This window comes from Sphaerodactylus townsendi, linkage group LG03 (genome assembly GCF_021028975.2).
Source record: "Sphaerodactylus townsendi isolate TG3544 linkage group LG03, MPM_Stown_v2.3, whole genome shotgun sequence".
Taxonomy (NCBI): domain Eukaryota; kingdom Metazoa; phylum Chordata; class Lepidosauria; order Squamata; family Sphaerodactylidae; genus Sphaerodactylus; species Sphaerodactylus townsendi.
This window is the reverse complement of record NC_059427.1, coordinates 173750790-173763562: the sequence shown is the minus strand read 5'-3', so window position 1 is coordinate 173763562 and position 12773 is coordinate 173750790. Positions and strand designations below refer to the sequence as shown.

Genomic DNA, 12773 nt, shown 5'->3' with positions numbered 1-12773 from the left:
TGATACAAGACAGAAGGGCAATTTTACTTCCATCTACCTCCCACTACAGACTCTCAACTACATGGAATTACCTCCCTCCATTCTTCCAGGTTTTACAATCACAGAAATCAACTTTTCCAAGGTCAGGAATGGCTGGGACTTGATAAAGATTGACCATTCTTCTATCTACATGTAACCCAGTAGTTTAATCTCAGTTTGAAATTGGGTTTCAATGGAATACCTTTTATGCCAATATATCTGAACCATACTATTAACTTTATACTGTAATAAGAATTATTCCTATTCAGAATCTCTTCTAGAAATCTTATAGAGGCAAAAGAGAGCCAAGATTAGGCCATTTGGGATCTATAAGCCATGCTTAACATTTATCAGTTATGACTTGATGATACACACATATTATTTATTATAAGAACTTGAACCTTCTAAAACAGTGGTGGCGAACCTTTGGCACTCCAGATGTTATGGACTACAATTCCCATCAGCCCCTGTCAATTGGTCATACTGGCAGGGGCTGATGGGAACTGTAGTCCATAACATCTGGAGTGCCAAAGGTTCGCCACCACGGTTCTAAAACAATGCAACAGCTTAGTTCCACACCAGAATTCAAGGGTAAAATACACTAAAGAAATGCATTTCACAATCTCAACCCACAAAGAAGTTATCAGACCACCCATTTTTATATACTTCAGTTTAGTTTAAAAGAAATCATATACATATACCTATGGGTTTGCCCAAGTCTGAGCAAGCCCAAGGCTCCTTCCAGGCTCATTCACTTAAGCATCGCACTATTTGATATTACTCAAGAATCATGGTAAGGTTCCCAAGTTCTTTTCTATACAAGCTTCTGTACCTTAAAAAGGAGCCTAAAAGATGTAAATTTTGTTTAGCAGGAGTGTCTTTAGTGCCTCCGTGACAAGGAAAGATATATCTGTTAAATTCTGTGTCATGCCATGGGTGACCAGAAGAAACATGGCAAGTCTAACTGTTGCAAATCGTACCTGGATGGGTTTAAAATTGCCTATTCCTAGGAAGGCAGTTTTTCCAATTCCTTTGGAGTTGTGCAGGTATCAAGATTGAGTACTTACTTCTGCAAAATCCTCTATTTTTGTTTGTTTTGCCCCTTGGATCTCTTTTAACTAGATTTTGATAATTGTGTAGCAAATCCTTGCTAACTTCAGAGAACTTGCTAACTTCTTGTGATACAGAGGAGAGAGAGTGTGATTACATGATCCACTCATGGGATCTTGGGCACAGATTTTAAAAATAACAAATTGTATATCTCCATTGGGGCCAGCAAAAGAACTGTAAAAACATGTAATGAGAAATTTTTACATATCGATTTTTCTTTGTGAAACAACAGATCAATTTATTGTTGCAATGCATTTAGATGCTTCTTTTCTTCTGTGGCAAGCCTGCAAACTTTTTCAAGAACACGTGCAATTTTTTTTTGCAAACACCAGTGCCAGAGGCTGCTATACCCGGTCTCACCAAAAGATAAAACCAAATTTGTATATTAATCCTTCATTTCCTGAACCTTCTTTGTTCTAGAATACTCCACTCGGATCCTGGTTCCTAACAGTTGCATGACACAGAATTTAACAATGAATCTTTGCTTGGCATGGAGGTGGAATGAAATAAAAGCTTCTCCTGCTAAACTAAACATAACATTTTTCAGACTCTTCTATAAGAAGTTTATATAGAAAAGAACTTGCCAACTTTATCATGATTCAGCAGCTACACAACCAGCTGTTCTTTACAAGCTGTACAACCTCCCCCCGACCCCCAGTGCTAAAATGGAAACAAGAGGTTAAAGTGGACTGGTGGAGAAACATGCTAAGATTTCAATACCTGCTCCTTCTCCTGATGCCTACATAACATAAAATGTATAGAAATTGTCTCTGAAATCATATAAAAGGGGGAGGAGAGTATTATTTCACACAGTCATTCTACGTATGATCTTGTCAGTGCTTTAGCTCTGCAGCTTGATTGAAGTTCCTGATATCAGAAACCCTGAGGCTAGAAGATGGCGAAAGAGCAGATCGCTTAGGTTCATTTGGACTTTACAACAGTGAGAGAAAGTTCAGAAACAAGTAAATAAACAGAAATATTTGTGCAAGCTAAGCTTATGTGTATTTATTTGTAAGTAAACCTCACTGCCTTGGAGGGGGGCGGGGCAGGGTTTACTTCGACATAAACATAAACGCAATTGCACCCTTGACATTTAAGGCACAAACCCCATTTTGAGACTCTAAGAACTGTGGAAGAGGCACTTATTCATACCTTCATGGGTACCTAAATGGTTTAGTAATGATTTCTGGGATGTTCCTTCCACAGACAGACTCCCAAAAGATCAAGCAGCTAGAGAGGAAATAGTGACTGGACTCTGTCATTTCCAGAATATTGGGCTGTACCACAGATCACATTCATTCAAACAAATCTGTCCTTCCTTCCTTCCTTCCTTCCTTCCTTCCTTCCTTCCTTCCTTCCTTCCTTCCTTCCTTCCTTTCGATCAATCGATCAAACTTACATACCGCCCTCCCCCGGAGGGCTCAGGGCGGTGAGTTACAGCTGGAGGTTAGTAAAAAATTAGCGTGCTATAACTGAGCAAAGTAAGAAAGGGCAATTTCTAAGAAATCTCCTGGAACTACAATAAATCTCCGGACTAAATAGATCAGTTCCCTTGGAGAAAACGACTACACGGGGGAACAAACTCTACAGTACTATGTCCCACTGCACTACCTTGCTTCTACCCCCAAATCTCCAGGTATTGCTCAACCTGGAGCCCAATGGGGCCATACCTACTTCCAAGTATGGATAATACAAAAAAAGCAGAGACTAGAGCACAGGTGGCCCATCTGCAGCTCATGAGTCACATGCGGCTCTTTACCACACAACGTGCACCTTGTGGCTAGGGAGGCTGGTGGGTGGAGCGAGTCTCCCCATCTCCTGGCCTGTCTCTTGCTGTGTGCGTCCTTGCCTTTGACTGTATTACTGCACTTTGCTATGGAGAAGGGAGGTCAGAAGGAGCAGCAAGAACCTGGGTGCAGTGGTTGGAAGAAGTGCCCGCCATCCCAGGGATTCCTACAGCCTTGACAACCTACCAGCTGGACTTTAGATAACTCACATCTAAGACAGAGACTCACAATATCTCCACTAGAACTAACAGCCAGAAACTATCTCTAATTTACATACGTTTCTCCACGCTTTAACAAAATATTAGACGAGGAAGTATTGTTAGCAATACCTATCCTTTTGTTTTCATTGTTGGCCACTTCTTATAACGTTAATAAAAATTAACAAAACTGTATATATTAATAATTTTATCACATATGTCTATGTCTTTATATATGTCGCATCCTGGACATAAACTGTTTCAACTCTTACCCTCTAAACGTCGCTACAGAGCACTGCACACCAAGACAACTAGACATAAGAACAGTTTTTTCCCGAATGCCATCACTCTGTTAAACAAATAATTCCCTCGATAATGTTAAACTATTTATTATATACTTATTATATAATTACTGCACTACTTTTTTCATCATTCCTATTACCCATCTCCTCCCACTTATGACTGTATGACTATAGCCTGTGCTGACATTTTATTACATTTTATTTTATTTTATGATTTTACATTTTATGTTTTCATTACTACTGATTGTTTCCTGATTGCTTACTAGACCTATATGACAATCATTAAGTGCTGTACCTTATGATTAAGTGCTGTACCTTATGATTCTTGACAAATGTATTTTTCTTTTATGTACACTGAGAGCATATGCACCGGAGACAAATTCCTTGTGTGTCCAATCACACTTGGCCAATAAAGATTCTATTCTATTCTATTCTTCTATTCTATTCTATTCTTAATGTTTATATAAAAGGTTGAAAACAAAAGGTGCCTGAAGAGATAAAAAAGTGTGCATGATATTTATTCATAACTCGTGGATCTCAAACATCTGAAGTTTATTCTGGGTGGCTCTTGAGGGAAGCAAGTTTGGTCGCCCCTGGACCACATCCTCTTTCTAGTGAGGGTTAAAGATAAAAACAGTTAAAGACAGGCACACGCCTGGGGACCAGTCTGAGGCACACACCCCTGGCAGAAAGGCAGGGGAACGTGAGAAGAACAATTTCCCCCCCTTTGGTTTTTATTTTTGGCCGCCTCATGTAACGTTAATAAAAATTAATAAAATTACATATGTGAATATTAATTATTACATATGTTTATGTCTTCATGCATATATAAAGGATTGATAACAAAAGGTCCCTGTACAGATAAAAACGCATGCATAGTATTTATTCATGACTCGTGGCTCTCAAACATCTGAAGTTTATTCTGAAGAAAAAAAAGTTTGGATTTATATCCCACCTTTCTCTCCTGTAAGGAGACTCAAGGCGGCTTACAAGCTCCTTCCCTTCTTCTCCCCACAACACACGCCTCGTGAAGTAGGTGGGGCTGAGACAGTTCTGAGAGAACTGGGACCAGCCCAAGGTTACCAAGCAGAAAAGTAGGAGCTGGGAAACAAATCCGGTTCATCAGATAAGAGTCTGCCACTCATGTGGAGGAGCGGGGAATCAAACGCGGCTCTCCAGATTAGAACCCACTTGCTCTTAACCACTACCCCACGCTGGCTCTCTCTGTGTGGTTAAGCAAGTGTGGCGGTCCCTGGGCTACACCCTCCTCCTCGTGAGGGTGGACAATTAGAGGCAGGCACACGCCTGGGTACCAGTCTGAGGCACACACCCGTGGAGGAGAAAGAGGGGTCCTGAGAAGACCCGTCTTTCCCTCCCGCCCCACTCGGTTCCCCTCCGGAAAAGCAGCAGGGAGGAAAGGCGGGTTGTTAAGAGCGAGAAACGAGGCGTCGCCGCAAAGTCTGAGCAAACGGGGGACGGGGGGAAGAAAAGTCTGCCGAGCCGCCGGAATAGGGAAAACGACCCCCGCGAAAGCCCCCAAACCGTTCCCTCCGCACCTTTAACTTGTGCAGCTCCACAGCCTCCGCCGCCATCTTGTCGTCGCCGCTCGCCACAACTCCGCCTCCCGCCAGCCAGCCAATCGCAGGCGTCGCCTCGCCCAAACGTGGCACCTGCCAACATCCCCTTCGGTCATTGGCTCCTTTTGCCGGGAGCGCCCGAAACCCAATAGGGAAGGTGAGAGGAGAGCAGCGCGCTCGCCTATTCGTCGGAGGACGAGTCGCGGACGGAAGTCGTTTGCGGAAAGCGGGCAGCGGTGGAGCGGAGTGTGAATGGGGCTTTGGTTTTTGTGCTAGGAAGATACGTTGTGGAAGCCGCCAGGTAGGCACTCGTCGGGCAGGTCGTAGGGACGGGGATTCAATGCTCCTCGTAGCTCACTGGGTGGGGTTGTCAGTCTGTCAACTTAGCCTACCTTATAAGGTTGTTGTTATGATAAAATGGGGTGGGGTTTGATGGGAACTGTCCTAAGCTCCTCTTTTTTAATATAATTTTTATTGTATCATTTGAATTTTACAGTTTATAGTAATTTCCTTCTTCATACATTTTCAAACAATCCTTTTCCCCCCTTTTCTCCCTCCCCCCATTACTTCTTCTTCATAGTTTTGTCACACAAACAGCAGTAAGTTCATTCTCTGTAGCCTCTTCTCCCATATTTCTTCATTGACTCAAGCTTCTTTCATCCAGTTCATGTATATTATCCATATCTTCAAAATTTCATTCTGTTTATCTTGCCACGTCTTAATTTTGGTTAATATATCGAAAATATCAAGTGCCACTTGTTCCCAGATATATTCTAACCATTTCTGAAGTGTCCATTTTTTCTTTTCTTTCCAGCCCAAGGCTATTAGTCCTAAGCTCCTGTTCTAAGGACGCATGTAGAATCACAGAGAGCACAAGTGCCATCAAGTCCAACCCCCTGCCAGGCAGGAACACACAAAGCACCCCGGCAGATGGCCATCCAGCCTCTGTTTAAAAACCTCCAAAAGTGGAGATTTCACTACCGTCCAAGGCAGCGTATTCCACTGTCTAACAGCCCTTACCGTCAGGAAGCTCTTCCTAATGTTTACGTGGAATCTCTTTTCCTGAACCCATTACTCCTGGTCCTAGTCTCTGGAGCGGCAGAAAACAAGCTTGTTCCATCTTCAACATGACATTCCTTTGAATATTTGAAACATGGCTATCATGTCACCCCTTAACCTCCTCTTCTCCAGACTAAACATATCCTGCTCACGTGGTCTCTTTTCATAGGGCATTTATTCCAGACCTTTTACCATTTTGGTCACCCTTCTCTGGACCCGTTCCATGGCAGCTTGATCACCTGTTTTAGGGTGTTTGTCCATTTGTCCAGGTGAAAATAAAGAAGCCTCAGTAAAAGAAAATATAGGAAAGTTGTTGTCTGAATGGAGAACAATTCAGTGGAGACCAGAGCTCATGCTCTCAAGGTGTCCTAAAAAGGCAGTTTAGACCAAGGATCTCCAACCTATGGCCCTCCAGATCTTCATGAACTATGATTCCCATCAACCCCTGCCAGCATGGCCAATTGGCAGAGTTGATGGGTGTTGTAGTCCATGAACATCTGGAGGGCATAGGTTGGAAACCCCTGGTTTAGACAATTATAGAAAGTCTGACATCGCAGTAGAGACCAGTACGTTTCCGTATAACCAATGTCTATCAATCAAAATAAGCAGAACCAATGCAAAAAACCCCTCATTGCATACTCTGCCTTCTTTCAACATGATGTGGCATGCCCTGCAGGAGCTCAGCTGACTGGAAAGTAAACAACCTTTCGCAGAGAAATCAGCTCAGCCACCATAACTGAAACAAGGGAATTAAAGTAAAGCAAAGCAGAAGATAAAGACTGTGTTCCAAGGCAGTGCCCCCAGAAACAATGTAAACATCTTACATGATCACAGGAGGGCTACTATTGAGTTGAGAATTGCTGGTTAACTCAAACAGTGAAAAGCAAAGCCATTTTGCCATGTCATTCATGTCTGTGAATTTTAATTTGATTTCTTCCATCCTGCTCCATCACCCAGAATAACAGCGTTCTAGCTGGTCAGAATGTTGGCTTTTTGTCCTGGGCTGGGAGAGAGAAATCCAGTGGGTTTCATGGGAAAGTAGCTGGGTGAGCAAAGCAAAGTCTGTCCAGTTCAGCATATTTTGCCTCCTACAGCTGCATGTTTTATTGCTTTTGAAAATGAATTGGTGCGGGAAGTTTGAGTTGTACCCAATATCATGTGTGACTTGTGCGGAGCAGTTGACAAGACATTGCTATTGTGATGACAGGAAATGGACCATTCCTTAATGACTATTTCCCAGAATGCATGTGTGCTATATTAGAGGGCTGGGAAAGCTATGAAGCTTACTCTTGAATTTTACATCTTCTTGTTTAAATTGTAGAAAACAACAAAAATCCAGTACATTTTAAAAACGGTTGTTGTGCTTATAATAAACAGCACCATAGAAGCTTATGAAAAATAAACAATATAGGAGTTTATGAAGAATAAATAAATAAAGGAGCCTGGAAAAAATAAGTTTTTTCTTTCTCCCTAAATGGTACCTTGTCAGGATTAACGACTTTCTTAATATAGCTCTTAAAAATATTGTCCCAAAGAGCTCAGACCACAGCCTGCCACAAGTAGTTAAGAGCAGCAAAGTAAATAGTAATAATGTGCCTCTGTGGTAGATCCTCTTAATAAAGAAACCTTAATAAATATAATATAAATGGCTTGATAAAGCCATTGTCTTCCTCTGTACTTTCCGAGAGGGAATAACCCCTATTATCACAGCTTCTTTGCAACTTTTCCCCCCTAGAGGGCTTTGGAAAATTGTTGGCCTATCTGTTTCCTTGCTTCTTCCTGCCCGCAGCTGCTCTGACTCAGAATGTCAGATGCTTTCTTTAATTAAAAATTAATGTATGAGGAGGCAGCTCCAAGATACTTGGATTGTTAACCAGATTGCAGCTAATGGGGAACTGGGAGTTGAACTGATCCTTGATGAGGAGCAGAACTCACCTGAAAGAAATAGCATTGGTACTCAGCGCTGTATCAGCCAACACCTTTTTGTGCAGCCATCTTAGATTCTAGTTTTAACCATGGGAAGATGCAACAGGTTGAGGAGCTGTGGCCTGGTAGGATTCCCTCCCCCTCCCTCCTTTTCTGTAAGGGGTTTGGTAATGTTTAAAGACTCTCAATATGAGTCCATGTGGAAATCACACTCCCCACAACAGTGCCTCCTAGCCCTTCCCTGCCCACCCACCCCCCCCTTCAACCTATTACAGCTTGGGCCTTTTTTATTGCTGCCATGATGCTGTGGAATAGCCTCTTGGGCCTTCTGGTGAGACTAAAGCAGACCTATTTAAAGGAGTTTATAGGGCAACTTGACTGTGTGCGTATCTGTGTAATTATCGATTTTAATGATTTCTTGATTTTGATGGATGATTTTATTTTGTATTTATTGTTGTTACTTACCTTAGGTACTGGCTATGCCAGGAGAAAGATAGGATATATAAAATAAAGTGCACGGGCTGGAAGTTACCATTTCCCCTGAGTTGCAGCACTATTTCTGATGCCAATTCAGTGATCTCGAGCAAAAACATTACTCAGGTGTGCAGTTTGCCGGGACTGCTGCTGTGAAGGGGTGAAGTTGGGTTGGGTTCTGCATCAAGGCTTGTATGCCAAATTCACAGGTTGTCTCACACCAGGTCTGCAAAGAGCATTCCAGTTGCTCAAAGGAAATAAATCTGGGATATTGACCAGCTGGAGCGGGTCCAGAGGAGGGCAACCAAAATGGTAAGGGGTCTGGAGTCCATGCCCTACGAAGAGAGGCTTAGAGAGCTGGGGATGTTTAGTCTGGAGAAGCGTACGTTAAGGGATCACATGATAGCCGTGTTTCATGTCAAAGAGGGAGCAAGCTTGTTTTCTGCTGTCTCAGAGACTAGGGCACGGAGTCATGGATTCAAGGTGAAGGAAAAGAGATTCCACCTAAACATTAGGAAGAACTTCCTGACCATCAGGGCTGTTCGACAGTGGAATTCACTGTCTCAGAGAGTGGTGGAGTCTCCTTCTTTGGAGGTTTTTAAATAAAGGCTGGATCAACATATGTCAGGAGTGCTTTGATTGTGTGTTCCTGCCTGGCAGGGGGTTGGACTTGATAGCCCTTGTGGTCTCTTCCAACTCTATGATTCTATAAGTGCCAAAGAGCTCACCTTCCACTGATGTTTCTGGATTGGTAAATAATTGGTTTCCTGGTGGTACCTTTGTGCAACCGACTTCTTTATGTCTCTCCAGTATGAACGTTGGAGTTGCCCACAGTGAGGTGAATCCCAACACACGAGTTATGAACAGCCGAGGCATCTGGCTGGCCTATGGCATCTCTGTGGCCACTCTTCACATCATCCTTCTCAGCATCCCCTTCTTTAGCGTCCCTGTGGTCTGGACCCTAACCAATGTCATCCACAACCTGGTAGGTCAAAGTTCTGTTCCTGTTGCCTCAACTCAAGCTTCAGTTCTCTAAACCTGCATCTTGGTCTTTGAAAACTTTAAGCATTCTCCAGAGGCATAGCGCCAATGGGGCGGGGTGGGGCGCGACACCCTGGGTGGAGCCGCAGCGGAAGCATGGCCAGGCTGCAGAGGGGGCATTGCGGGGCGGGGGTGGGCGACGCCATGGCAAGGGCACAGGACGTGCACGTGCCCTGAGCAGAGTTTCCCCTTGCTCCGCCTCTGGCATTCTCTGAATGTCTTTTAAGAAGGTACTGTGCTTTCCTCAAAAAGGGAAGCTTGGTCGCTGTTGAGACATCCCATGATGGATGTTATGGTGAGGAATCTGTTGGAGGATTTCTGCCATGTTGAAGCCTCCAGTCCAGGGCATTCCTCAGCTCTACCGTTTCATCCGAGCAGCACAAGGACACACCTCTGGTTCCTTGTTGGGACTACTTTCTGCCACAAAACAGGGGAAGAGAGATGGCTGTTTTATCTCATGCTTCCATTTTGTCAGGCAATGTATTGGCTCCTGCATACTGTGAAAGGAACCCCCTTTGAAACTCCAGACCAGGGCAAGGATCGTCTCCTCACACACTGGGAGCAGATCGATTATGGTACACAGTGGACCTCTTCTCGCAAGTTCCTAAGCATCTCCCCAATAGTCCTGTGAGTAACATCAGTCCCTCTGTTGTGCTCTGCTGTCTTATAATTCAGCTCATCTGAAGTTAATGTGTCTGCCGTTGGCACAGCTGGGGATTAGACTTCCCTTCCCTGTCTGACGTTCTGTCCCAAGCTACTGTTTTATCCGCTAATGCTGCATGGTATACACTGAATAAAATAAATGGCCAATGAGCCCTTTACGAATAATAAGATACAGAGAGTTGTTGTTTGTCTCAGAAAAAGATGTTAGTAGGGTTGTATATTCCTCTGCCACAGAACTCAACATGCTGAACCTTCTTTGTTGGAGAATGTTCCATCCTACTGCCTTCATAGCCCAGTTCCCCCCCATATGTTTGAAAGTAAAAAATACATTTTGACATTCAAAGTACCATGTTCAGTAACGTACAAAATAATGATTTTGACAAAGGCAGTGATTAAAAATGAATGAAAGTTCTCCTATTGTGTGGGACTATATTCTAATGCGGAATCATACAATTTTCTTAAGTGCTGCTGCTCAGCTGACTGTACTGACATCTTTTTCTGAGGCAGAGACTGAGGGTGAGGTCCATCTTGCAGAGAAGAGAATATTTCCAAGAGCCACTTGCCCACTTGCTAAGAGCCAAGACATACAGCAAAACAGCTTCAGTCATATCATATAACTCAGGGAGCCCTAAGAAAGCTGAAACCTGAGAATGCTTACTAGCCATCAAGCTGTGGGGGCATATTCCCTTTAAAAAACAAACAATCAGTAACCCATCATCTTTTTGGAAGCTTTATGCAGCTTTTCAGCCTATGTCAGGATTGAGCCAACTGCATGGTCAAATCAAGAGGGAGACGTGTGTACGGTTAAAAAAAATCTAAATTACATTGCGCCAAGTTGGCAGCAGGCTATTTCTGAGACCTCTTTCATGTACTTGGGTTGGAGGCTGAATTAATGTGCTACTGAAACAGCAGCACCGGCAGCACCGCAGCTAGATATCCAATCAAGAATGGTGCCACGGGACAAACAGTGCAGATAACAGATAACTTATTACAAAGGTTTGAATTACAGGTCCTCTTTTGCACAGATCCTTAAAATGTGAGAATGGTGTTAAGGAAGTTTGACCTTCCTCCTTGAGCCCTTTCATGTGTGGCTTCATTGGGCTAGGAAGCAACGGTAACACATATCTTCAGGTTATTTGATGTGGGCCACTGCATCCCTCTCTTCTAATACAGAAGGGCAGTGCTAGAAATGAAGGGAGAACAAGCAGCTCTTTGCTTCTCTTGCTTCTTTCATTCAAGCATATTGAAAATCCACTTGGCCATTCCCAGCCCAAATGAAGCCACATGTGAGAGAAGTTGGAAAGAAGCTCCTATTTCCATAGGGCAGTGGTGGCGAACCTATGGCACTGGTGCCTGAGGTGGCACTCAGAGCCTTCTCTGTGGGCACGCGCAAACAGAGTCCGTCCCCCCCCCCCCAATCTAGGTTGGCCTGGGCCGCTGGGCTCGATTATTAGCATTAAACCTAAGACCTAGTTTTGGGGAAGCAGTGTAGGTAACCCTGATAAGCGCTGTTAAACCCCACGGATTTTCATGCAAAGAACTAAAGCGTGATCCTTTACCTGGGAGTAAGCTCGGTTGCTGGCAATGGGGCTTGCTTCTGAGCAAACCCTCCTAGGGGTGTGATTCACCCGTTGGAAGAGTTGCACAGTTGCTTCAAAGCAAAGCCACCGACTACCATCAAGCTTATTCCCGAGTAACGCACGCCTCGGAGCCAACCGTTTTTTCTAAACTAAAACCTCAGTATTCAGGTTATATTGCCATGTTGACACTTTGTGATAAATAAATGGGTGTTGGGTTGCAATTTGGGCACTCGGTCTCGAAAAGGTTCGCCACCACTGCCATAGGGAAACCTGTATGCCGCCACCCCCCACCCCCACACACATACTCTAGAGATAATTTCTTAGAAGTTATGATTTAGTTTTGTTTGAAGAAGCCTTTTCCAGGAGATTTGTTGTGACACAGGCTGAGGATGTAACTAATCTAGATTTTTCTTTCCCTTTAGCTACATCCTGACCAGCTTCTACACCAAATACGACCCCGGGCACTTCATAATCAACACTGCCTCTTTGTTGAGCGTTCTCCTGCCAAAGCTTCCCCAGTTTCATGGCGTCCGCATCTTTGGTATCAACAAGTACTGAAGCAGGCAAAACCTTGCTACCGTTTAGACTTAACTGGTGGAGAAATGGCTCCCAGCTCCAGTAACCTGGCGACAGCCAATGATCCTACTGTCCTGAAACTGAGCTATGAAGAGCTACGTGTAGATTGAGAGGGGCAGAAGGATCTTTAGCTGCCCAATGGATTCAAAAATACAGAACTTTTTTTGAGAGGGGGAGGGGGGGTTGCAAGGAGATTGAGCCAATCACTTAGTATTTCTTCTGGGGGAATGAAAAGAATGAATCCTCAACAGGGACTGAAATATCTTCAGATCTACCATGTAAGAATATTCTTTTTGAGCTGTTTGTAATGGGTGACTGGGACCGGCTTTTGTGTTAAACCCTTTGCATTGTTTTTTATATATATTCTCACTTCAAACAGCCTCGTGTCACTGTGGCCTTTTTCCATTCAGGGAAGTGGAAAAGGGAGAGCTTTTGAAGATGACGTGTGCCTTCCTGAACTTCA

The 12773-nt window shown here is 43.7% G+C and overlaps 2 protein-coding genes across 5 annotated transcripts in view; one reads left to right on the top strand and one right to left on the bottom strand.

Moving 5' to 3' along the window:
- Window positions 1-5041, bottom strand: part of LOC125429600 (SAP domain containing ribonucleoprotein) — a 111607-nt gene extending 106566 nt beyond the window's left edge. For all 4 annotated transcript variants that reach the window (XM_048490844.1, XM_048490846.1, XM_048490843.1 and 1 more), the window contains exon 1: window positions 4971-5041. In XM_048490844.1, coding sequence (XP_048346801.1) covers window positions 4971-5006 — 36 coding nt within the window. In that variant the 5' untranslated portion in view covers window positions 5007-5041. The remainder of the gene's footprint in view (window positions 1-4970) is intronic.
- A 100-nt stretch (window positions 5042-5141) lies between these two features.
- On the top strand, window positions 5142-12688 carry ORMDL2 (ORMDL sphingolipid biosynthesis regulator 2). The gene is made up of 4 exons (XM_048487402.1): window positions 5142-5292; window positions 9261-9435; window positions 9967-10118; window positions 12157-12688. Exons 2-4 carry the CDS (start codon window positions 9262-9264, stop codon window positions 12290-12292), a joined length of 462 nt encoding a protein of 153 aa, XP_048343359.1. The 5' UTR covers window positions 5142-5292; window position 9261; the 3' UTR covers window positions 12293-12688.
- Window positions 12689-12773: the final 85 nt, after the last annotated feature.

Bases quoted from the DNA above. Each gene is read 5' to 3' on its own strand.
- ORMDL2 (XM_048487402.1), top strand. From the start codon at position 9,262: ATGAACGTTGGAGTTGCCCACAGTGAGGTGAATCCCAACACACGAGTT. The intron at 9,436-9,966 runs GTAGGTCAAAGT...CCATTTTGTCAG, and splicing joins CCAATGTCATCCACAACCTG to GCAATGTATTGGCTCCTGCA. The intron at 10,119-12,156 runs GTGAGTAACATC...CTTTCCCTTTAG, and splicing joins AGCATCTCCCCAATAGTCCT to CTACATCCTGACCAGCTTCT.